At 30.4% G+C, this 26,961-nt stretch overlaps 3 protein-coding genes and 1 long non-coding RNA gene across 4 annotated transcripts; 1 reads left to right on the top strand and 3 right to left on the bottom strand.

Annotated features, from left to right (window-relative positions):
• Positions 1 to 8,190: 8,190 nt before the first annotated feature.
• LOC109602165 (uncharacterized) lies at positions 8,191 to 12,663 on the top strand. The gene is made up of 3 exons (XM_020018491.2): positions 8,191 to 8,479; positions 12,008 to 12,111; positions 12,176 to 12,663. The coding sequence occupies exons 1-3, from the start codon at positions 8,399 to 8,401 to the stop codon at positions 12,294 to 12,296; spliced, it is 306 nt and encodes a 101-aa protein (XP_019874050.1). The 5' UTR covers positions 8,191 to 8,398; the 3' UTR covers positions 12,297 to 12,663.
• Positions 8,638 to 11,999, bottom strand: LOC126265498 (uncharacterized). The gene has a single exon (XM_049967205.1). The coding sequence runs from the start codon at positions 10,790 to 10,792 to the stop codon at positions 8,828 to 8,830; it is 1,965 nt and encodes a 654-aa protein (XP_049823162.1). The 5' UTR covers positions 10,793 to 11,999; the 3' UTR covers positions 8,638 to 8,827.
• Positions 12,664 to 13,027: 364 nt separating the features above from the next.
• LOC109602164 (arf-GAP with coiled-coil, ANK repeat and PH domain-containing protein 2) lies at positions 13,028 to 21,269 on the bottom strand. The gene is made up of 13 exons (XM_020018490.2): positions 21,089 to 21,269; positions 20,909 to 21,025; positions 20,435 to 20,608; positions 18,518 to 18,746; positions 18,368 to 18,463; positions 17,978 to 18,183; positions 14,986 to 15,102; positions 14,722 to 14,931; positions 14,374 to 14,661; positions 13,918 to 14,324; positions 13,482 to 13,866; positions 13,286 to 13,429; positions 13,028 to 13,224 (listed from the first exon to the last, which is right to left on the bottom strand). Exons 1-13 carry the CDS (start codon positions 21,139 to 21,141, stop codon positions 13,194 to 13,196), a joined length of 2,457 nt encoding a protein of 818 aa, XP_019874049.1. The 5' UTR covers positions 21,142 to 21,269; the 3' UTR covers positions 13,028 to 13,193.
• A 3,991-nt stretch (positions 21,270 to 25,260) lies between these two features.
• Positions 25,261 to 26,309, bottom strand: LOC109602163 (uncharacterized). Its single transcript, XR_002191717.1, has 3 exons — positions 26,144 to 26,309; positions 25,503 to 25,743; positions 25,261 to 25,435 (listed from the first exon to the last, which is right to left on the bottom strand). It is a non-coding gene; the product is annotated as an uncharacterized LOC109602163 (long non-coding RNA).
• Between the last annotated feature and the right edge of the window lie 652 nt (positions 26,310 to 26,961).

The raw sequence follows: 26,961 nt of genomic DNA, 5'->3' as shown, positions 1-26,961 counted from the left end.
TTATTAATAAAATTAAACTCTTTTATTTAATGTGAACTGTTAAAATAATATTAATTTATTATTGTTGCTTTATACAGAATTATAAAAATTACTTACTTATACTTATTTAAGTAATAAGTTCATTTTATCCGTTAAAAAATAAAAAAGGACGCAAAAAAGGAAAAAAAAATAAAATATTGACACTACTGTATATTTGAAATAATAAATAAATACGTGTAAAATAATATTTCCGCCGTCTTTAAGATGTGTAACATAAAAACAAAAAATACTATAGAAAATGGAAATATATTTTTTATACTCACTGGACAAAATTTGAATTAATTAATATATATTGAATATATTGAAATATCTTACAAAATGTTTAATTTTTAAATTTCTCTTGTCACCACTTCTGTTTAATCATTTACAAGTTAAATACAGTACGAAAAGAGTTTGATCCTGAAAGAGACATCATCTATGATAGAGACAGTCTCCCACTATGGAGCAAACTTCTACTGTCTCTGTCGTGCATGATGTCTCTGTCTAAATTGAGACGGGTCAAATGCTTTTTCTACTATATATCATTTTAATGGATTTTAATTTTAAAATTGATTTTTTTTGCATAATATTAAATTAAAATTTATTTAAAAGAAATTAGAAAGAAAGTATAATTTATTATTTTACAGCTAAAAATGATATAAAATGTCATATAATAATAATAATCATAATCAAAGTTAAATAAAAACAGTAGAATTAGAAATAGAAATAGAGATATCTGAAACATTCTCGAAACGAAATTAGATTACAAAACAGTTATCTCCAAACCTACAAATAAAAGAAACGTAGTGACAATCAACATGCAATTTAAACCGAATAAAATAAATGAATTATTTCCCATTAACAACGAGTGAATCATCCATATCGTCACCAGAAATTGAATGTGACCCCGTTTTTCCCGACCCGAACCAGATGTCCAGTGGAAACTTGCGTCACATTCGTACCAGTCAATTATTTGGCGGTGCACGCGATCGGCACCGCGCAGTCTGGTCCGGTAAATTCCGCTCCGCCGTCCGTTTCGGCACGCAGCACCGACCATTCCCATGATCCGGTCACCTTTCATTGCCGGAATTGCTCAATTCGACGACCAATCGACGGGCCGATGCGCACATTTAATCGCTTCGTATCGGAATGTCTTTTTGCAATTGCCGAATGCACACGTGTCGATCGGCACGTCGAATTCTTCATCAATAAGTGTCAATTGGGTTTATTAATTTTTTTTTCGTGGATAATTTGGTATGCGTCGCAACAGCTGGGATTCGATGGATATGTTTTAGATCTAATTGAACGTCTTTGAGTGGCGGAATTTATATAAACAATTAATGTATACATGTTTTACCTAATTGATTGTCTTTATCTGTTGCGGGCAATTTTTGAGCCCGGTAGAGAAAAACTATGAAAAAAGTGTCCAGAGCTCAATTATGGCAAAACCGCATTTTAGCAAATATATAATATTTTGCTACAATTTTTAGTTGTTAAAACAAATTATAATTAAATATACCAACAACTTTTCATAGCATTCCATACTTATTCTATTCGATTAAAGTCTGGAGAATCCACATAGTATATTATTCTGCTGAAAAATGAAATTTAGGCTCATATTGGTTATATAGGGTAACACAATGTTGCCGCGATATCGAACTGCATTCAAAGTGGCTCCCATTAGAAAGAACTCGGTTTTTCCGCCAATATTTATTCCTTTGCAGAACGTCAATGAACCTTTTCCAAAATTGACCACCTCACGAGCATGTTGTAGCCGTGCTTGGTTTCAAGGTTCTCTCCGAACACGTGTCCAGAAAGTTTCTCTACAGAATCTGGGTGGTAGCTAAATCTTAACTCATCAGAAAAAAGAATGGGGCCCCAATCATCAGGACCCCAATTAAGATGTACTTGTGCACATGCTAAACGAGCAACGCCATTCTGGATAACAAACGGGGTACCCATAATGTGGTCTCTGAAATGGGCGTACCGGGGTAATTACCCTACTGCGAACTGGATGTTATTCTTTTATGTCATTATACTTATTGTAACGTCTCCATAATCTATTTATACTACTCTCAGATGTGCCAATTCATGTTGTGATGATCCACCCTCTATCTACCCATTGCTCCTAACTTTTGTTTGCCATTTAGATGGTGCCTTTCAATAATAATAAAAGAATTTTTATAAAAATTTGATGAATATTAAGTCAATAACACGAGATATATGAAATTACCCAGAAATACGATAAATAAAGTAAAAAAAGAACATTATTTTTTGCATTAAAAAATGTGTTATGCAGTGTGTTCTTGTGTGGATCCATTTCAATTCATAAAATTTCCTGACTTCTTAATTTAAGTTTATCAATTTTAAAATCAATTTGGGACACACCGTATACATACTATACAAGCATAGATATAAGAAAACCGTATTAAAATTATTTAAAAAAAGTGCATCACAGTTTATCAATGAGCCACCTTATCGCTTGTACAATGTATTTTATTCATAAATCCATCCGTTTATCGTCTCGACGATAAATTAATTTATTGACGCAGTGGGTTGCACAATTTTTTTTTTCAATCACAACAGAAATATTAAATTTAATTATACGAACGCTGGTGGAGTAAATAAAAATACTCGTGGTGATTATATGAATGAAAGTGTCGTACAAATATTTGTTGTTGATTTATGTGTCCGCTGTTTCTCAACACAACGCATTTCTGAATGTGGAATACTACGGTTTCCACACAGTTCGATGTTTGGAAAAATGACTCGTTGATTCTTAATCTAAGTAAATATTTAGGGCGACTGACCAGCTTTAAAATTTCGACATTTAGTTTATAGTAAACAAAGTATATTTATTCAATACTGTGATATTAGGGTAATGTGTTAAAATTTTACCGAGATAGTTTATATGAATTTAATTTGTTTTAAATGTCGTAATTAATATTTTCTTTTTGTTGGACAAGATTACTCTTAATACAATTTATACATATATGAATCTACTATATTTTTTTCTATTTTTAATGAATTTAATTGAAATATTGACACTTTGTATAAAACCCCTTTTGTTTTATAAATTTGGCCCATTTCCATGTCATGGAATCGAACATTTTCCAAATACACAGCAAGTCTATATCTCTTCAAGCTTCTTGCATTGCAGTGATGAGTTCATTTAAATTTGTAAAATTTTTATGTAGAATTTTGTCATAAAGGTGATCCACCATTTGATGTGTGGAGATTAGGATATGCAAGATAAAACTTTGGTCTTTTAACTAATCCGTAAAGCGAATGTTACCCTAAGCAAGGTATTTCTTGTAGGTTTGGAGTCAAACGAACATCCATCCTCTTACCATTTTCCCACAGTATTTGTACCAATTTCAGCAAGTCCCATTTCTTCTAGGTTAGCATTAACTTTAGTTGACCATAAGATCGATTGACTTATTTAGCCGTAAACTCTTACCCACCTCTTCTTGTTTCTTTCGGTCTTGGTAACGCTGAATTATAATTTTTATTACAGTTTCACTTCGACCAATGATAAAAATAATGATGAATAATCGATTTAAATTCACAAAGAGCAATAAAAGGCCATAAAGTAAAAAATTTCTATAACTTTCTCCATTGGAAAATAAAGTGTGCAATTAGTTTGTCCAGCTGCATATATTATAGACACAGCAATAACAGAAAAAACAATGAACATTATAAGTACTGGTAACCAATTCAAGTATAAAAAAGATAGAACTCTAGTAGTATAAAATAAAACAACAAAAGTAAAGCAACAATATAAAATACCTAGGTTTTTAATATTTTCTTTTAATGTTTAGTAGCATTATTACTACTTGACATCTTCTTTTCATAGAAGAAACAACGTTGTCAATCTCTTGCTTGGAAACAGATTTCCAAATAATATTAATAGTTACACACAATTCATCTGAGTTTTGAAATTTGCTGTGAATGAGTTTTCCTCATATAAAGAACTATCATACCCCATTTTCTATGGGGTTTGGATCAGGACTTTGGTCTGGCCACTTCATAAGATTTACATTATTTGAAGTAAAAAAATCTTTTAACAGAAAACAATACGGTTTTCCATTTTTTTACTCAGATCAGTGCTCACATGCAAACAAGAGCATGGAAGTTCTATTTTTTCTTGAAATGAAGGAATTTTTGGCAGGTTTTCCATGTCAATTATTTTGCCTTAGCCTACGTCGATACTGACAGTCACCCCCAAATGTGAATATTCAGTCTTCAAATCTTCGACAGTTTTATTCTGGTAACTTTTGGATGCTCTTACAATCCTCCGACGCAATTTTATAACGGTGTTGCTTTACTTTTGAGTGTTCAATAATAATGGATCAATCAAGTTGTAAGGAACACTATCTGACGAAAATATGGTTCCATAATAACATCCTCTTTACATATTATTATGTTGGTTGCTTCACTTTTGACTGGTACTGTTTTTTGATAAATTGCTATAATTATGGCCACTACTGTATGTGTATATATTTTTAGTTAACACTTAATGATTTTTTGATTTTTAATTACATCTGCCTCATGTCATGTCTAAATTTAAATACATATCTCAAAATTTATTAAAATATTGTAAAAATATATTATTTATTTATTCTAATGGTGACTTTTTCTAATAAATATAATAATTAACAACTAATAGTTATATTTACCGTAATGAAACTTTATATTATAAGTCTAAGTAAAATTTTCATTTAAATATTGTATATTCAATACTTACAGTCGCAGAAATGGTCGCTTTCAACGTTTAAGATCGTGTTGCTCAGGGAGAGTCGTTACGAATTACATTTAACGACGACATCCTATAAAAATTTATATATCCGAGACAATAATAAAACGGTTCATTAGAGAGAGAATCGGACAATTGAAATTTGAATATATAAAAATTTATCGTACCATAAATTTGCATTTTCTTAAGCGCTGACTGCAATAAAGATTTTTACGATATTGGTTGGTTTTTAATCGTGGACGATAAAAACCGCCAACAAAGTGGACAGAAAACCGTATAAATTAACGATGTTTAATCGCTAATAAAATAGTAAATTTTTGTCGTTCAATAAATATAAAACCTGAATGGGAAACATTGATTACCGGACATTATTCATTCAGCATCCAATTTGCATTGGTGACTTAAGACATCAAATTGCACATCGTTCCAAATAAATCGCCGGCGAAATTGCCATATGCCTGGGTGCATCGTTTAACAAGCCCTCAATTTTGCGATGGCAAACACGTAATTATGATTGTGGGATACTACACAATGTTTAGAATGTGTACTTAAATTGTACCGTGTAAGCATATCAACGATTAATATTGGCAGGGCCTCAACAGATCCGTATTTTGTGGAAACGTCCCAGTCAATAAATAAAATAGCTTTATCGAAACCAATAAAACCGAGCAGAAAAATAAAAAATATTTGCCTTTCGCGATTATCTAATTTTAAATAACTTGAACAGGTCAGTTTTTTATCTATTGAGATGACACTTTTTGATTAATTTGTTGACAAAGTCGTGTAAAACCCATTTTGGCCTCACAATATTATTAGTACTAATTGTTTATAATGGAAACAATACGTCGAGTCAATAGGACTGTTTTTCTTGCCACTCGATAAATTAAGTCATTTTTTATTTCCATCTTCAAAGCTAATTCTGAATCGACTTCTGCCGCACCAGGCGTCCGGAGTGAATTTGAAAATCGGCCTTTTCCATCGGTGTCCAATGTGCCGATTGCATAACTCATCAAAAAAAAAAAAAAAAAAGAACCGATCAAAGCTAAAACGTTTTATCAATCGAAACAATAAATCATTCGTTCGCGATGATTTTTATACCCCTTCTTGCGTTCACAGCCGTTCCGAGAAGGCGATTTCTATTTGTTATCGCCTTTGTTGCCATACCGATTTGTCGACCAAACAGACAGATTGTTTACATTCGATCATTGATCGATTGGTTACCGACTTTTTTTAACCTTGTCCGAACCAATAGCCGAACAATGGTGAAACGAAATCGAGATTAAAAAGTTCAAAGAGGCATGTGCTTCATGGTTGGTTGGTATTTTCTGATTACGTTTGTATTTATCACGGAAAAAATGGGGTTTTTGACGGGGATATGAAATTCTGCGGCACGTTTTTCAAAATTAAGGCATCAATCATATGGATTTTTATGTTTGGAGATACTCAAATCACATTTAAAATGCTGTAGATGAATTTTATGATAGTTAATTTAAATATAAATAAAATTTAAAGTGTTTTTAAACAATGACTCGAATAATCTTTTACCATATCATAAAATACAAATATATTTCTTATATATTTGAAACGTTGGATAAATGATAGTATTAATATTTTAACGAAAAAGGCTGATTAAATATTTAGAATAAATTGTTTCTTTGATAAAACATGTTCAAATGGAGTTAATTTTTTCATATTTTTATATTTGGAGACATTCAAATCGCAATAGAAATGTTGTAGATGAATTTTACGTTAATTTAAATATAAATCATATTTAAAGAGTTTTTAAACAGTAACTGGAATAATCTTCTATATCATATTTGTTAAGGATTTTAAAGGGTTACTATAATAATAATTATTTATAATTTAAAATTTTAAACAGATATTATAATAAAAAATAAATTTTAATTCAAATGGAAATATAATTAATTATTTAAATGAATACTTATTTATTTAAATGTAATACATATTAAAAGAAAAATATAATAATAAAATAATAACGATTTTGTTAACATTACTTTTATCTATTTTTTAGAAATGTCGTTATATGAATATTTGTTTACAAATGTGGCAATAAATAAGACATTTTATGTTAAAAAAAATTAGGGGGGGGGGTGTAATACGATGGTAATAAATGATTTAATGATTAATTTAATGACATTTAATTAAATAAATATTTATATATAGTACATATTAAGAATTTATTGTAGAAAAATATAATAATAATAAAATAATAATTGTTAAAATATTTTTTTTCATAAATATATTTTAATAATAATTTAAAATTGTGTATTATTTTATAAGGCAGATGATTATATTTGAGTATCTAGTTAAAAATGTGGCACTAAATATTATTTTATTTTAAAATTAGAATTAATTTATAATTTAAATTTTTAAGCATTTTTAATATTTTGAGACTATTTAATTTTTTTAGAAAAAAATATATTTACAAATTTACAATTAAATAATACAATAATTTAATTATTTTCATAACTGATTAATTTAGAATCCTAAAATAAAAAAAATATATATCTATTAAAACTTGTATATTGGTATTATTAATTATAAAAATATTTTACATTTTTTCGACATAACCTTGTTCCTTGTTCCTTTTAATTAATTAAACATAATATAGTATTATATTAATTATAATTTATTTCTTAATCCATGTAAATACTCATTTTTTTTAGTTTTTGCATGATTTATTATTTTTAATTGTTTAGTTTAGAATCTTAAAATTTAAAAGAAAACATTCTAAACTTTTTTAATAATATTATGAAATACTTTTTATTTCAGTTTGATTAAAATAAACATTTTTTAAATAAACAATTGCGTATTTTTTCTATTTTTAATTATTTATTTTCTCTATATTAAGTTAAAATTTTATATAAATGAATTTTGTTAATCATATTAATTAGTTATAATTTTTATACTATTTTTATAAATATATAAACTTTGTATATAATATATTTAAATATGTAATTTAAACTTATGATAGAAGTACTTAAAATAATTTATTAATTAATAATAACATGTTGATTGACTTTTACTTTTAATTACTAATTAAAATTAATAATATAAACATTATTAAATTTAATTTTAGTAAAACAATTTATAGAAAAATAACAAGCGAAAGTTTACAAACTTATTTATATAAACTAATTTAATAACAAATAACTTCTTATTTATAGGTTTCGACACAACATTTTGCGTAATGTTTGTTGAATTTTCTTAAATTAGTGGATATTTACATGAAATTGCTTAGTGTTTCAAATATTTTTAATGGTTTTAACTATCTACGTTATCTGTATATTATTAACAATTCCAAAGTAACTACATATTTTTTTATTTTGCTTCTCATATAAATTATCAATATAATAAATATAAAGTGTAGAATCGACTAGAAAATATCCATATTTTCTGTATATCGTCAGCATCAGCGTTTCATCAATGATCAGGTGATTTCAGCTTAATCAGCCGGCTTTTCAGGCAGGAATCCTGCCGCAGGAGTGCTGTGCGCATGTGTCCATCCCGAACTAATATATAAGCACGTATGATACGAATCATAAGATTCAAAAGTGTCCGAACTGTTTATGCACGTTTTTATCCTACAAGAACAAAAACAAAATGCGTTGCGTCGCGTCGCTTCTCGTTCTCTGTGTGCTCTTGTTATGTGTGCAGATCAACTCCGGTTTCAGAGTTGTGAAGGTATGAATTTAAATTATTTTCACTTTTATTTTAACTTTGCTTACGTTTATGCGAGTTCTTTCTGTGGAAATATGTACGAAATTTATTGCGATATTGCGTGAACTATTGCGTATAACAAATAAACAAGATTGTTGATATGTTTCACAACAAACATCAGATTTAAAAAATCCATCTAGTAATTTATACAATTTAACTTTTAATGAGTTGATCAATATCTGACATTACCTTTTACATTTAAGCAATTACTAAACATATACTTATTAAAAACTTTGTCCTTTTCAGAATGGCACTTCCATAAGTCTAAAATGTTCATTTCACAATGTTTCTATATTTTCAAATGTCATTTCATTATTTCCTTAACCCCACAGCAATTTTAGAAACTTCCCACTTGAGTGGTACCCCAAATTCATAATTCAAACTCATAAGTTCCAAAGAAGTCGGAAACAAATTCTGCTGCACCATTGTTTTAAATGTGGTTGACATCAGCAGCATATCAAGTTTCTTCAGCGCCTCCAAACAAGGTGCGGGAACGTTCCCCTTTAAGTAAATTTCGTGCTTCCGCAGAATGTGGGGAAGGGTTTGGCCCAGGGCCAAAACATAGACGCCGGTGTCTGAGACCAGGTTAGGGTAGAGCCTGCAGTGGAAGACGAGAGAAGTATCTATGAAACACTTTAGGTCGGTCTCGGGAGACTTCTGGATCATGTACCAGATCTCTAGCACGTAGCCGCACGCGAGGCCCTCCAGAAACATGCAGCAGTCGGTGAAGTTGACGATCATGAAACCAGTTATCACATCTTGCCCTCTTTTCTTGAACACCCCGTGATTATGTCTGAAGACTACGTTGAAGAATTTATGGGCGGTGGAACGTGATCCGATGATCAGGAATAATCTTTTAAATGTCGCGTCGAATTTGTAAATCGTTGTGGAATCACTCAGGAACATTGCGAACGCTTCCAGTTTTATAACGGTACCCATAGATAGAAGACTTGACTCTTTTATGTACGATGGTAGTTCACGTTTTATTAAGTTAATTTCCTGAATGTTCTTCCTTATTGTATATTCAAACTTTACCTTTGGTGGATAATATAAAGTCGCTGAGGGCGCATGACATTGAACCTTTTCCTTGTAGATCCAAACGTTCTTTAAAATTGAACTGACGTCGAAATTTGCGATTGCAAGTTCTACTGCTTCCTCCTCAGGCAATTTTGGAAGGCCTTTTTTGATTTTGTATATTGTTGGGTCCTCCTTTAAATCACCAAATATTACCCCGGGTTTTTTGGGAATTACACGAACACCTTTAATGTGCACTGCCAATAGTCTGTTGAACAAATATTCACGCAAAATCTGATTGGGAATGCGTCCAGTAAAAAATATGTGACTTTCCTGGAAGTAAATCTTTTCGGTTATGGGTTTTGGGGCGGTGACACACTGAACTAGATTTGGTATTTCGTAGGAGGCGGTCAACGAAACGAAACCCTGTCGTATTAATTCCTCCGCAGGGAAATTACTTAATTTTTTCAACTTTATAACTAGCGGATTCAGGGTAAGTTTTTGCTCCACCGTCATCAGGTTTTCAACTAAAAATATCACGAAAAAATCAATGATTGTGTTTTTCTTGCCTTGGTACTTGCATATGGAATAGTTTGGGTCTGTGAAGAGCAGTTCCCCGCACACCAACAAATCTGACTTCTTAGGAATGTTTGGTTTGCCTTTGGTAATTGCAGGAACGAAGGGTTTAGTTTTGATTTTTTCGCCAGTATTCGATTTAATGATGATATCTTTGTGGATTTTACACCAGTTTCCCATGTCCGTGTGCTGTGTACCGTATTCCGGTTCAAACATTTCCTCATTGGGGTCACTCAGGAAGGCTGGTGCAAACCACTCGTTGTTCACGTCTTCCGATTTCAAATAAAACTTTTGTGACTTCAGTTTTAGGTCGTTTTTGGCGTATGGTCCAAGAGAATTTTTGGTCTCGACTATTTTAAAATTAATAACATGCGCCTGCAGCTCCCGCAGTTGGTCTATGGTCAACACCTCTAACTCGTGAGTTGTGGTGAAAACCACCCAAACTTTAGATTCATTCACTATAGTTTTGGTTATTTCTGTGCCGGTGGTACAGAATATTTTGGCAACTCGTTTCCAACATAAAACATCGAATTTGAAGTAGATAAGTTTCGGTACCAGTTCGTACTCAACATGCATCATTCCAAATGGCTTGTTCACTTGGATGACATGTTCTGGGGTTTGAACTGGAGTCTCGGCTGTATTGGGTAGTTTAAAGGAACATACAAAACTTAGGTGAAACTTTACCATTTTAGATATAATTTTATTTTTGTGAAAGATGTCACACTGACAAAGGCTGTTTAATTGCTTCCATGGTTGGAAAAGTACAACCGTTGTAATTCGTCTAACGTTGAAATGTTTATCGTATCTATGTTAGAAATTCGTTTACAAAAACAAAAGGTGATAAGGTCATTTGCGTATGCACTTACAAAATGCAATTAATTGGTGACAATGGCCCGAACAAACAATCTTGTGTAAATGTTTAATGCGTTGTAATTTATTTACAATTTTTTATCTTGTTTAGTGGACACTGCAATTTACAAATTTATTGACTAATTATTGATCTCTGACGTTCGGGTGATGAAATTACAACTTTTCATATTATCAGCATGCAGCATTTGTCAATCAATTCTTGGAAAACTTAAAATAATCTCTCATTGTTGATAAACATTATTTTCTTGCTTTTTAATGGCATGCAAAACTTGCCTCTCCAAAAGTAATTACCCATTTCATGTAAAATTAGTGATAACAAAATTAAACAGAATATTTTTTCTCCATTGATTGATTAATCAAATAAAAGAATCACACGAGTAAAATATACAAATAAAAAGTCAATGACTTCATCACATTCTACGCATTAGTTTGGTTCATTTCCCGCGCCCGATGCGTCACACGAAACTAGTAAAATCGGCCTTGAATTTTAGGATTCATTCAGTATTTGACTGCTCAGTCACCGAGTTTCGACGTAGCGACCTTAAATGCCACCATAAAAATCAACATGTGTCAGTACTAATAGGAAAATGATGAGTGTTTACGTACCCAGAATCCAGTTCGTATCGGATACGACGGATGTACAAATTAATGTGACCGAAAAAAATACTACGACTATGATTATTTTAATGGATTTTTGTACTACTGAAGGGGCGTTCCTTTGATAATAGTCGAACGGGTACCGCCAATCGTCCGTCGGATTGTGCAGTTGTTATTGAGCGCGATAAGCTTAATTGATGTTGTTGTATTCGTTGTCTCACGACAAAAATTCAATGTGGATAAAGCGAGAAGGTTTTTTTTTTATCTCGGTACTAATTAGCCAATTACATCGGACAGATTTATTGGTTTATTTTGTCATGTAGAACAAGCAGAACATGGGAATTTCCCATTAAAAAACATGCACGCAAACTACTTTTGTTTTTGTCACAATGGTGGATGCGCCGGTTTGAACTTTGAATTTGTTTTTTTTTGCAGAGAACTGCAGGTAAAATGCTGGAGAGTTGCCACCAAGACCAGGCGTGTGGATGGGCGTCGTACCATAAAACCTCCAGACAAATATTGTTTTACATGAAAAATACGTAAGTACTTATTTTGACAATTTAATTAAATCAGTTAAAATTATCATTTAAATTATATTTTCAGCTGCGAATGTCCACCAAACTTGAGGTGTTACAAAGACTTCGATGATGTGTCAATTTCATCGTGGACATACAAATGTAAAGTTCCTGAAATAAGTAAATCAAGGCAGAAAGAAAATCATTAACTTTTAAGTAAACATTGACTGATACAATAATGTATAGATTAGATCATAGGGAGAATTGATAGAATACTTAATCAATTAGTGTCAGGATTGTAGTACTTACTTTGTTACTAAGAACTTTAGATTTAGTAGATATTTTAGGATAAACATGTATAAAAATTATCTACTTTAAGGTTCAGAAACTGTATTATTCTATTTAAATAAGGTATAATATGTATTTATTTCCACAACTAATATGAGGCATTTAAAAATATTTATTTAAATTTCCATTTCGTTCATAATGTCCCAAAATTAAAACTGCTAGTCATGTTTCCATGTTTTTAAATTATTATTTAGATGCTAATGCCAAATATACTAAATTATTTCATTATACAGTATTTTATTGTAAAATTCAGCAATAATTTATTATAAAATACATGTGTCTTGTAAATACACGTATTCTATGTTAAAAATAATATAATAAAATATTATAAATAAAACACTATTTTAATACTTGATACGTTTATTAAAATTAAAATACAAATACAATATTTCGAGAGTACTGTCTCATTTACGCACCTAATTTTATATGTTTATGTATTTACACGGATAAAAATATTAATAAAAACTATAACAAAACATCTGTACATAGATCAAAATTATACCGAATATTAAATATCACATTATAAGGCATGGTAATACAATGTCTACATGGAATGATTAATTAAAAAATTTACCAAAAAATAAACAAATCATTCATTTTGTTATATGGTCGAAATATATTATTAAAACACAATTAAATCAGTTATTTAACTGAAGAGAGCATAACATAACTGCGTTATTAAAAATAATATAAAAAAGCTTGTACTAAAAACGAAAGGTAAAGTCGACATTGAAAGCACATCTCCATATTTACTCAATTCAGATTCTAATCGTATTCGGTGTATAGTACCTATAAAATGCAAGTGTATAAGAATGTATATGAGCAAACAAATTTTAATGAGTCGATTTACTCGTCGACTTTTGGCCTCTGCAACTTTTCTGGGTGTGAGCAAGCCAGTTGGGAGAAATCCCTAACGACATCATTAAACATATCATCCCCGGATATCCCTAATTCAGAATCTTTCATCTCCTCATTTAATCGTCCCAGTCTCAACCTAAGGAAAGTTATTAGTCACTGGCTACATTTGTTTTAATTAATTTACTTACAACGTGACAATATCGGCGTGTTCCTTTTGCTCAGCCATCGATAATGGCACTTTACCTTCGTCGTCTTCTAGATGCTGATCCGCTCTATGTTTCAAAAACAAACACACTTGAGCAGTATGCCCCTCCTGAGTGGCCAGATGTAGGGGAGTCTTGCCGTTCACGTCCTGAGCATTTATTTTAACGCCGTTGAGTATCAGATAAGCACAGGGCATCACGGAGCCGCTCAACACACCCTGATGTATGGGGCTTCGCCCCTTGTCATCGTTGTTAATGTAGTTCTTGTCTGCGCCAAGGGCTAAGGCCTCGCACATCACAGGTAAGTTGTGAGCTAGGGCCGCTTTGTAGAGCAGCAGATTCGGGTGTAATTTAGAAATATCTTCCTCTTCTGCAAATCACTAATTAAAACAAAGGCGTTCAGTTTGTTCAATACACATACCAACAGTCTGTTCCTCCTCTCCTTCAGTTGACTCCTGATCACTGCTCAGATCTATGGCGTCGTCCAACGATTCCTTGTCGAGATCGTTTCCGAACAGTAGCACGCTTGTCCTTCGCTTCAGGCTTTCGCTTTTTTGCGACGATTCCGCGCTCGTCTCGCCCTCAAAACCGGATTCCGACGTCTCGGAGGCCTCATCGACGTTCTTCAGAATGCCGTTGCCCTTCTTCCGCCGCAATTTATCGCAGCTCCGCGGCCGTCTCCTCATCTTCCTTACGCTCCACTTGCGCACCTCCATCAAGCTGGCGCGCGAGGTGCGATTTTGGGACGGCGACGCTTGAAACTGCGGCAGTTTCTTCACGAACCCCTTGTCCACATACTTCGCTCTGATCCAGCTCTCCCTCACTGCCCTACAAGTAAAACAACAGTGACAGCTGTAACGGGACGTACTTGACCTACCCAATACAATCTTCGGTGGCACGTTGTACGCCGTCGGGAACGTTAGCCTCGTAGATCTTGTTGACAACGTTGTTGCCCAGTTCGGCCATCACTTTGATGATTTCCGGCTCCCAGTCGTCCAGAGTTAGCGATCGCACTTTGCTGTAGTGCACGCCTAAACTCCTGTGGACGCCTGAACACTCTATGCAGAGGGTGATTCCTAAGTTAATACTGGACCAACGGGGGTTGGGACTACCGCAATCGCAACAGTAATTGTTGCCCGGTATTCTCAGTAACTGTTCCCACATCCTGAAATTAACAATTTCAGTCAGTGTGTATGTTAAGAAAATGAAAAGTTGGTTGCAGTACTTTATTTTCTTGATTTTGTTATTGTTGGTGGCGACGGAGTGCTCGGTTTTGGACACATCGTCGTTGGACTTTAGAGGCTGCGCCTCCTTGGTGTGCCTCGAACTGTAGTCCACACTGTGGATCCTTTGGATTGCGGCTCCGATTCCTTGTTGCAGGGCCGCAATCCACGCATCATACATTTCCTTAGAATCAGCTTGAAGCATGTGACTCCTGTGGGCAATTTACAATAAATAAAATGATTGAATTGATTAATCAACTAGTTACTTTGACGGGGACAAGACTTCGAAGCAGAAGCGACGTTCGCCGTCCGTGACCGGTTTGACGGTGCATAGCCTCAAATCTTCCTCCATTATGGTTTCCTGTTCTTCGCCGGAGCGTTTCCTGTAAAGATTACGCACGTGATTAACACCGTATTGTTTGACGAGTAAACAAGTTATTAGTCACCGAGATGTGCTATCTAACCGAAGCAGCTATCGGAATAAAAACATGTAAAGCATTAATGTTACGCGTTAGTCATAAGTTTTCTAATAAACGATAAAGACAAATAACTATTGGGTTGATGATGATAAGAGGTGGGTGAAAGCGACGGTAGGATAAACATGTAGACCGATCGAAATATTGTATGGCCTTACCGTGGCAGGATACAACCTATCTGCGATCTACGGAGTTTGTCGAATTTCCTGCGGTTGATATGAAAAATTAAGGTGTAAGTCACATGCAACTAGCGAAATATTTACAATAAAGAAGAAAATTTAGCCAAATTTACAGCGGTAGCAAAATTATAAGTACTATAAATAAATATATGTAACCATTTTGTCAAATAAAGTTTAAATTAATTGTGAACCAAACGATAAACAGGTATTCTAATGAGATAAATAAAACCGCAAAAGATTAGATAATAAATTATATACTGGTAAATACATATTATTAACATATGTCAAACATTTTTCCTGCAAATACCATTTGGATTTATTTAAAACTTCTTGCTACTAGAATTTACGCCACCATTAAAAATTATTTAATATGAATAATTAGTAAATAATTAGAAGAAAAATGTATAATATATAAAACTATGATTATCTAGACAGACGGATACACTATTTATATAAGAGTGCACTTGAACAACTTATAAGCAAGTCTTATTTTTAATAATCGTTACACATTTCAAAACAAGAAACAAACATTATAAATCTAAGTTATTAAGTAACGATTAGACATATAATTATTTATTACTTATTAATGCATATGATAAATATTAAACATTTTTGTTACAATTGCCATTTTAATTACTAAAACCTTCTAATAACTGGAATACACAAAATTTATATTTTTAATTTCTTTACATATAATATAATAACTTTAATAATGAACAAAATTAAGTAAAATATATGGAATGAAGAATTATATAATTTAATCAAATGTGTCCTAAATTTGTTGTTCCTGACTATTAAGTCTTTCATGGCTAAATAATTGAACAACCTATGAATAATCATATTTTATTTCAAAATACAATAAGGGCCATAATGCTAAATAAATATTATAATAAAAGATTTTTTAAATAATTTAAAATGTCTTTAATTTAACATAATTTCATTAGATACATAATATTTCTCTTATTAACTAAATATGTCTTAAATTGAACTTGAATAATTTGTAAATAATTAATTTAGTTTATTTAGATAGATAATAGACAATTTGTGAATTAAGTCTTATTTTTGATAATCATGTCATTTAAAATATATTTCCAGACCAGATAATTGACCCATCTGTCAATAAGTTTCATTTATAATGACTATAATATTTCAAAACAAGATTAACTGTTAAATATTTTAACCTCTTTTATTTAATATGAACTGATAAAATTTAATTTAAGTTACTATTGTTGTTTTATACAGTACTATAAAAATTACTACACTATTATTTTATAAAATGTTACTTATATTTTCTGAATTGAACTGGATGTAAATATGACAACGATTAATTTTGAGGGATTAAATCGACCATTACGACCAGTCTTCCTCCAAGCTTCTTAAATTGCTGTGATGAATTTTCCTATGACTATTTTCATTAAACATATAATATTAGTTTTATTCATTTAAAACTTTTTTAATTCAATAATTTGTATAAATCATCTTTGACATAATTTCATTAGACAAACAATATTTATTTATTATTAAAAATGCATTTTATTCGATTCAAATAACATGCAAATAATAAATAAAGTAAAATATAATATATAAATAGAGTATTCCGTAACTTATTAATATATTATTTATATACTCTAAAAATGTATGATATTCAAAAGTAAAATTAAATATTTTATTTATTCAATAATTTGTATATAAATCAGGTTGTTGAACAAAATTTGATGAAAGTTTTTTTTTAATTCGTGATGTTAAATTTAAATTAGTATTATAATTATACAATTTCTTGGGATATATTAATATTTATAAATATAGAGATTATGCGGTATTTTTCATAGAAAAAATATAGATTTCTCTAAGTGACATTTAAAATTGTACATTATTGAAAAATTTCCATTACTTCGACTTTCTAACAACAAAGTGGACAGGTAACTATTCATTTTTTAAAAACTTGTATGACAAGTCAGTGGACATCAGAAAATTAGTAGTTGCTTAGAACATTTGTTGTTGAAAAGTTGAAGTAATGGAAATATTGCATCAATGTTCCATTTTAATTCACTAAATCGAATATTTTAAATTTAAATATATCAAAAACGGTCACACGGAGAGATATTTGTAAAATGTATTTTTTTTGTACTAAAAAGTTGGACAAACAAGATAGTCGGTGAAGAAAATTTAAATTCTTGAGTTAAAACATCCTGTTTATTAAATTTTTCACAAAAGGATTGATTTATATAGAATTTCTAAGGTTACTTTGATTAAATCACAATATTTTTGTGTTATAAATGGTATTTAACTGTGATCCGTTACATAAGGGGATATATATGTATAAAAAATAGTACATTAGTCAATTATTCAATTAATAAACTAGTTAATTAATTATAAGTGATAATTGTTAAAAAATAATTAAGTAAATAATTATAATAATATTTATTATATAATGTGATTGATAAATTCGTAAATGTTATTTTGAATTCTTGCAACACAAGTAACAATAACAATCCAGTGCAACAATACAACACCAGCTCAGTGCGCTTTATCTGACCTGGGAATCTCGGCACGTATCTACGCTATTAGTCATCGAGTAGACGCAACGAGACCACAACACTCACCTGTACACCAGCCTGTTCCTGTACAAGTAGAACCACCTGCGGTGCCACGATCTGAAGGCGTTCGAGGTCCTCTTAAACAGATATCCCTCCATGATGGGCGAATGCCTGTCGGTGCTGAGGGTGACGCAATCGGCGTTCTTCACGTTCGCGTGCCTGTTCTCCAGTTCCTTTTCAACGCGATAGCTCTCGTCCCGCATCTCGTTGATCTGCCGATTTTAAACGGTTTACACTATAATCAGACGTCCGTTTTTCGTACGTTTCGAATCGTTAACGTCATCGCGAATAATTCGAAACGAAACGCTAGACCGTAATGATTTATTCTGGCTATTGATTTGTTCTATTGTTGGTTCACTGACGGTTCGATTTAAGCGACGTCGTGCAATCACTCACCTCGTCGGCCAACGTCTTAAAGAACGGCTCCAGGTCGGCGCACAAATCGCTGCCCTGATGGTAATACGTGGTGCACGCGTGCATGTACGACAGAAGCTGCAAAGCACAACGTGAAAAGACATTAACCATCAATTACACGCATAAACTCACAGTGCTCAGAATCTCGTGCCTCTTCCTCGTCTGCAACAAACAAATACTGTTGACGTAGTTGAGGGTTAGATGACCGAAACACGACCTCACTGCGAACAGTATGTTCTGGACCTCGTCCACTTCCAGTGGCTTGCTCTTCGGCGTTTGGGAGTTGCGGAGTAACACATTGTCATATTCGGTCGAAATCTTGTCGAATTGGGCTTTGCAGTCTTTCACGCCTTTTACGTCCCTGAAATCGTTGTGTTTTATGATGGTTTGCGATGATTCCGTTACAATTAGATAAGGAAGCCCGAATTGAAATTGTTCAAGTGTGGGTGTTTGAACAATTTTATAAATAGTCGTGGCATCACATCGATTTTATTGAGTTAGGTTTATTTGCTTTTATTTTCCGCATGTTTTATTTTGGAATCTGGAGACATAAATTGTGTCTTCAGTCAATCATTTATCTCCTGATTACATTTTATGTTGATTTTCCACTTTCTTAACTTTTTATTATCATATAATTTATTATTATATTTATATAATGTTTTAGAAAATAATTGATTTATTATAGAAGGTAAAACACGTCAATTAATGTAGAAATAAGTTTCTTCTGAGGAAAATGCAAATTTAATCAAAAATGTTTTTTATATTTTCGTAACCTTTTGTCCAATCCTGTTTAACTGATATATAGTAGGGTAGATTTTGGTGACTTCTCCTCTTTTTCTTTCCTTCTTTTCTAAGTCACTGAATATTTTTTAAAACAATTAAGTTTTTTGTACTTTACAAAAAAAGGAGCTCTTAATTTTGATGATCATAGCTGAAGCAAGAAGGTAATCTCTATACAATAAAAAATAAAATTAGGTTTCCATCAAATACAAAAAATTAATCTCTAGTTATTTCATTATATACCTAATTAAATTTTTAGCGTAAGAAAATTACTTCGAATAATAAAACTAAAATATCTTAAAAAGGACTATGGTACAAATTTACGATTAGACCAAAGAATACGAAAATTAATAAAAAAGCAATATTTGAAATTTAAATTTGAGGTGCTGTATTTTCTTTAAAAGAAATTTCAAAAATTTATTTAGATTTTATATATTAGACGTGCTTCTAAATTCTAGCCACCTATTTTATACAACAATTTATATAAATGGACAATAAAATAAGAGTCAATATTTTCTTAAAAGATATTTTATAAAAATTATGTCAATGAATCAATAGAAGGTAGACTCAACATCACTTTCTGAACCCTCTTCATTTTGTAATCTGGAGACTAATTAAGTCTATAATCAACCATTTGTTTCCTGATAATATTTTATCTTATTTTTTTATATTTTGTTTTCAAAATCAAATACAAAATACATTTTAAATATAATATCATTATAATTAAGGCAATAAAATTAGAATTAATATTTCCTTAAATAATTTTTAAAATTTGTACCAATAAATTAATAGAAAGTAACCTTTTAGACTCCAATCCACTTTCTAGTTCATTTCTAATTGACCTTAAAAATCTATATTATTCTATATAAAATAAAATATTTTCATATTTCTACAATAGATTAATAAACAAAACAACATTTAGAATGTCTAATATTTCCATAAAACATGAGTCACCCCAACTGTGTACACAGCAAAGCAAATAAATCATTTAACCAAACCATTAATAAAATAAATGCTCAACAGACTTGATAAAATATTGATAATCCCAAAAATAAAATAGCATTGTTTTATGGGCATGTTTCATAAACCATATTATAAAACAGGAAATAATATTGCATTCATAACTAATAATTAATTGAAATATAATCACTATTGTGTGCATTTAACTAGCAACTATTTGTGATAAAATTTTAATAAACCAAACTACTCCAGACTTTAACTGCTTCATTATACCATATTTTGATAACAATGAAACTCCCTACAACTTACTTTTTAATAAAAGAAGTAAGATTTTTCAAGACAGTCCTTGATGCCTGGTCTAGCAATATTGTGTGAAACTTATTCATTTCCTGAAGACTGTGAATAAGCTTGTTGAGGGAAGACAGTACCGTAGGATCTTCTTTGAAATGTGCACTCAGATCCCACAAACTGTTGGCAAACAAACTGCAAAACAATATCAGTTAAATAACAATAAAAATTCTATTTATATTATGAATAAATGTTCACACATAAGTCATGTGTGTAGGTGCTGTTGAACATCAAATCAGTAAAATTTATCTACTTCTGGGAACAAAAACAACAATAGCCTTCAAATGGTTGGTTGTGAAGACAATTCTCAGGCTATGGTTTTGTTTATTTAATTACATTTTAAACTGCACCAGTTCAGTGTGATTATACGTTTAAACAACGGGCGCATTCCTTTAGAGCAAACATTTAATGGAACAATTAAAGTGATGAACTAACCTTTGTTGGGCAACATATGTTTTTCCCGAATCTACCATGCTACCGCATACTTTTAAAATTTTGTCGAGCTTCAGCTCCAACTGGTCAATGCTGGATTGTTCTTCGTCGAGTAAACTTCTGAAATTCGGTAGATAATCCGCCAATGCACCATTGTTTATAAACATGATCTGTTGTACTCACCGGAATTTGGGCGAATCCCTCAGACATTCTTGAATATCAATTTTCCCGTACATGGTTTTCGATTAAGACGCGGACACTATAACATAACAACGCACAAAAACAATTATTCAAAACTGAGTCATAATGCGAAGAACATCCCACTTTCTCATTCTTTAACACACGTCAAATGATCATCTGTAACGTCTGATTTAATTGAATCATAGAAAACTGTTGCCATTTTGAACGCAGTGTTGCCATTTCTTATAGATTACAGATATCTTTTTGTCCATCTGTCACTTTCTATTTAAAATTTGTATTAAATGAGTGTAGGTTAGGTTTTTCTGATAGATATAAAAATAAAACAAGTATACATTTTGTATAATTTTATTATATATTCATGATAAAAACAAACAAATTAAATATATATATATATATATATATATATATATATATATATATATATATATATATATATTATATATAAATACAATATAATATAAATTTTATAATATAATATCACTTTGACACTCATCTAAACTAAAACTGTAATATAATAATTATAACTAATATAACTGCTGTAAAAGTAACTTTCTGTATTTTGCAATAGCTAAGCAGGAAGCATGAAATGAATTAATACAAATGAATTGTACTTCAAATTCAATGAATGAAAATAAACGAACATATTAACATTAGAGTTTATAAAATAATATAAAATAACAAACACAAACAATTAAATTACATAAATTGGTGATATAAAAAGTTTCTTACCAGAAATACATTTTCTTAAAGCAAAAACATCATCTGACTGTCTTCTTTAACCTAAAATCGATCAAGTTGTAGCGTCCATGATTCTGAAATCTAGTAAATTATTTTCTCTAACTAAAGACACTAGATATTCCCTGTTCATCTCGACAATTTTGGGGATTTTTTATTATTAATTTATAAAATCAAATATTAAAATCCCCAACTCTCAATTTCTCACCAGTTTGCATCCCGAGACAAAAAGGTCGTGCCTTTTCGGCGATTCCGAATGTCTATGATCAACTGTTGCCCCTCCGACACTATTCGCTTGGCCGCCCCTTTAATATAGGCAAACCAACTGTCATTGACAGGAATAAACCAGGAATCGAGGATGATGAGGATATAATTTTGGCATGTAGTAATTAAAATATCAAGAATTTTAATTAAAGTAAATTTGCATAACACAATGACAATCTTGTAGCCACACTTCCTATAATAATTTTAAAACTGAAAATATAGGGAGCTGGGTAGTCTTACACTCATGTGCTTCTTGAATTTAAACATGCTTTGTTTACACGTATCTTTAATATTATTACTTAGATATTGAGGTAGAATTTAATTTTAATTAAATGTAACATTACTTGTTTGAAGTATGTTCAATTCAAATTTAAAGAAAATAGATTTTAATTAATAACATTTATTACTTTTAATTACCATTTAGTCATGATTGAATTTTTCAATATGAAACTGTTAATTATTAATCAAGCATAATACAAAAAGTTACAACAATCAGAAAAGGTCTTTCATAAATATATATTAAATAAAAGAAATAGAAAATAAATATTTTTCTTTAACACTTGATTTTGATTTTCAGGTAGGACAATAGGATAGGAAAATCCTCCTATTTATTTACACCAATAATTATATTTAATAGATGGCAAATACTACGCTTATACACCCAATTAATTATTCATAATTTAGATCTCAGATTTATAAATTCGATTTTATTTATTTTGAAACATAGAAATCGTCTCAGAGTGAAGACGATCCTACACTCTCATCCCACTATTAACAATTTAATAAAATATGAGTATATATTCAAGATCAAGAAGTTAATTTAATGAAAAATAAAAAACATGCAGTGTACTTATAATTATTTAAGGTGAAGGTGAATACTTGGTTAGATTACCTAAAAAAACATACAAAAAATAAACAATTTCTGAAAATCTCAATTTTTACTTAATAAGAAAATATGTTTACAAATATACAAATTTAATGTAGCAATCATACTTAAAATGGTAGGTTAATAAATAATTGATAAATAAATAATTATAATTATCTTTTCCTTTCCATATAGTCTTATCGTCTTTCCAATGGTTCTAGTGGTTGGTTATTATACTCTAGATGCATCCATGACATGGACAAAGAAGGAACATTTGGGAGAACTGACTATTTAATAACGCAAATTTTCATGAGAATTAGACTCAGGAAACTGTAAAACTACTGATTCTTTAATAATTCCTATAAGAAGATTGGAGTTCTAACTTAATACTGATCCGCAGATTTTCGACTCGCGATTTTACTTACCCATGGAGAATATCAATTATTTTCAAATCACCCCTTCTAATCTGCCTGGTTGAGCTTAATAATTTCATAATAATCACGAACAATTTAGGTTCAATTATGAAGAAAATCTAATTGAAGTTTGTCTTTAGGAAAAATAATTATTTAGATTTTTAAAACAAAGATTTTAATAATTTAAAAACAATTCCTTGTTAATATAAAATCGGTTCTTTTAATCGAAATTTTGATTTCAGTTCTCATTTTTCTGATCAATAATAATATTAATTCCTTATTATAATACATGTTAAAGAATGTAAGAGAAGGATGAAAATTACAACTAGTTGTGACGATCATATTATATTAATATAAATGAATATAATAATATATAATTATTACCAGTAATAAAATAACATGAAAATAAAAATTCAAATTTTTATTCAGTCATCATAAAGACTTTTTTTTATCCTTTGTTGCAATTTCCGCAAACTCAGTTCATGAAATTAATGCACTGAATCCACGTTGTTTGTCAATGTAACAGAGAAAATCGCATTTACAAATGCTACATATATTATCATATTCTTTAGAAGAAGAATTCTTTTCTTGATGTTTTTATCAAGAAATAATCGTAATTTCGGTTTTTCTGAAGTTTTGACTTCATCAACTTTTACAACTCTTCTTTAAGGATAAGTGGTTTCTTTTTTTAAATTTTAAAAACCAGTCTTCTGCAGGTACTGCAACTTTAGAGGGAGTTTGCAAGTCATTTTCTTTAACAAATTGTTGAACAAGCAACAACATTTATTTTCTTGACAATCCAAATCCACATCCAAGGTTAACAGTCCATCGGAAAGACGTTTTTCATTTTCACATTAATGTTTTTTCCTCGGGATTCACTTTCTTGTCCACTTTTTCCTCGGATTCAGTCACTAATTGTATTTTTGGATTTTTTATGGTGCTCTACAAATTCATACGGCCAGCTTTAATTTCTGCCAGTGCTTCAGCCAACATTTTTTTTGTATAGTGCGCTATTGTTTTCTTTATATAATTTAGAACCATCTTGGGGTTGAAAAAGTATTATCAATAAAAAAAATTCTAAATTATATGACTATCAAGAAGGAAATTTAATAAAAGAATCGATTAAGTAAGAATATAGTGCGGTTTTACCCCGATGGATAATCCGAATTTGCCTCAAATATTTCCTGAGTGAGGTTACCCTATTATTTTAACAAAAAAAGAAATACCATATATATTTTATTACCATAAAGGAAACTTACCTTATTACCTTTGACTATTGCCTAAATTATTTATGCACTTTACATTGAATTTATTTGTTTGATAAATAATTAAATACTCTAGTTATTTTATTTAAAATAAAAAAATAAATTGAATCTGATTGAGTAGAGGATTGTTTGTATAACCAAAGTTGCAAACTGATGCACGTAATAAGCTGAATCAAAATGTCGTGCTTTTTGCTTTTAAAAAACACAGGTTCTCTTCTCTTATTGGGACAATTGTTACTTGTTTCAATTCCTTTTTTTATATACGCATTTTAAATCATATAAAAATTTATAGTTTTTACGGGTATCTTGTTTATGATCCTTTGGCTATTTGGCTTCAAAGAATAAATAATGAAAAACTTTTGCAAATGGATGACAAACAGATAGGAAATTATCTTATTTGTGGTTTACATTTTGAGGATATCTGCAAAGAAGCTAATGAAAGACTACGAATTGGTGCCTTACCATCACTTCATTTACCTGGTAATTTTTAGTATTAGAGTTAATTTTTAATGTTTTTTAAATATATTTTAAATTTTTAAAAATGAAAAAATAAAAAATGTATATTAATAGTCTCAGTTTTTTATTAAATATATTATTTTAATAATTAAAAATTATAAAATGAATATAAACCTAGACCTACGGGATTCCCCTAATACTTGGCGGACTATTTTAGTACTGTTCGGTCTCAATAGATGGCGTTCTCCTCGTTTATTTGGTCACAAATATTTACTACAGATTTACCAATCTGTAAGTGTTTGCCAAGTAACTAGTCTCGTTCAGGACCTACCTGAAATTAATAAAAAACTTTCAATGAATATCATTGTTTCATTGATAATTAAAATTATGATTTCTACCTTTAATGCCCTTTCCCCGTTGCCTTATCGTTTTTCCAATGGTTGGTTGAATCATCATGGTTCAAATGTGAGCAAGTCTCGATAATCAACGAAGAAATTAACAAAAAATGTTGATTTATTGCCATGATTTTATCATTTCCAGCATGCAATTATTCTTACAAACTATCCATGTAAGGTTTTATCCATGCATTTATTCTTAATTGATTGATATTCCATTTAATCCAAGTAGAGTTGATTTATTCTGAAATATTATCACTTAAATTTATTCTTATAAACTATCCATGCAAAGTTTTATCCATGTATTTATTATTAATTGATTGATACTCCACTTAATCCAAGTAGAGATGATTTATTCTGAAATTTTGCCATTTAAAGCATTCTTATAAACTATCCATGCATTTATTTTTAACTGATTGATACTCCACATAATCCAAATAGAGTTAATTTATTTTGAAACATTGTCATTTAAAGCATGCATTTATTCTTATAAACTATATCCTTATATAACCGGCATTATAAAGAAATTTATATTTCTTGGTAGGAATTGGTATAAAATAATTTCAAAATATAATTGCAATAATAGAATAACATCAATGTACCGTTCAAACAAAATAAACTACAGATTTGTAAGAAAAAAGCACCTATATTGCAATCCATGGTCGTATCCAGTACATCCAATAGGGCACTAATCACAACACTAATTGAACACACGAGTCACAACACTAAATCGAACTGCAATACTGAATTAACTTGGAGGGTATCGTGGCGCGGAACAACACCCCAGCCCACCCCACCGATCAACACGGAGGTCGATAACAGACTGAGTGGTCTGACTCACGCGGCGTCTAATGGCGGCTAATGGCGGCGACTCATCCCTTGCTTCTGATTGGTCGACGTCGACGTTATGTTCAATCAAGCGTATCGAAAACTTTCCCAACAGAATTAAAAATTTTCCCATACAATATTTGAATATTTCTTTGATAGTATAATATCTAATTAAAATTTCATAATTAAATAAATTTAGAAAATATTAATTGATTGGATAAATTTATAAAGGGGAATAATTTTTATAAAAAATAAAAATCGAACAAATATATAAAAAGGTACATTAATATTATATCAACAAAAAAATATATTTATATATTTTATAATAAAAAACAACACAATTAAAAGATATTTAAATCTATTCCAGTGGATGTTGTTCCTTTATACAACTTAAAATGCTTATAAAACACATTGTGATTTTTATATTTATTTCTCCATATAAATAAATAAATAGACAAATAATATTTATCAATAAATTGAAAATAAGTTAAAAAAAATGAAAATACATATTTAAATAAATACAATACGATTGTCTATATAGTAAAATAAATTAAGATTGTGTTTACCAAAAAATAAATCAAAATAATATAAATCTAAGTACAGCTCTCGAATAATCTATAAAGTTAAATATCTA

The sequence above is a fragment of the Aethina tumida genome, chromosome 5, assembly GCF_024364675.1.
Source record: "Aethina tumida isolate Nest 87 chromosome 5, icAetTumi1.1, whole genome shotgun sequence".
In the NCBI taxonomy this organism is placed as follows: Eukaryota; Metazoa; Arthropoda; class Insecta; order Coleoptera; family Nitidulidae; genus Aethina; species Aethina tumida.
Note: the sequence above shows the minus strand (reverse complement) of the source record. Positions and strands in the feature narration are given on the sequence as shown.

Coding starts and splice junctions, on each gene's coding strand:
- LOC109602165 (XM_020018491.2), top strand. CDS start 8,399: ATGCGTTGCGTCGCGTCGCTTCTCGTTCTCTGTGTGCTCTTGTTATGT. Junction 8,480..12,007: donor CCGGTTTCAGAGTTGTGAAG/GTATGAATTTAA, acceptor TTTTTTTTGCAG/AGAACTGCAGGTAAAATGCT. Junction 12,112..12,175: donor TTGTTTTACATGAAAAATAC/GTAAGTACTTAT, acceptor TTATATTTTCAG/CTGCGAATGTCCACCAAACT.
- LOC126265498 (XM_049967205.1), bottom strand. CDS start 10,792: ATGGTAAAGTTTCACCTAAGTTTTGTATGTTCCTTTAAACTACCCAAT.
- LOC109602164 (XM_020018490.2), bottom strand. CDS start 21,141: ATGTACGGGAAAATTGATATTCAAGAATGTCTGAGGGATTCGCCCAAA. Junction 14,932..14,985: donor GAAGTCTTGTCCCCGTCAAA/GTAACTAGTTGA, acceptor AATTGCCCACAG/GAGTCACATGCTTCAAGCTG. Junction 14,662..14,721: donor AACAAAATCAAGAAAATAAA/GTACTGCAACCA, acceptor TGTTAATTTCAG/GATGTGGGAACAGTTACTGA.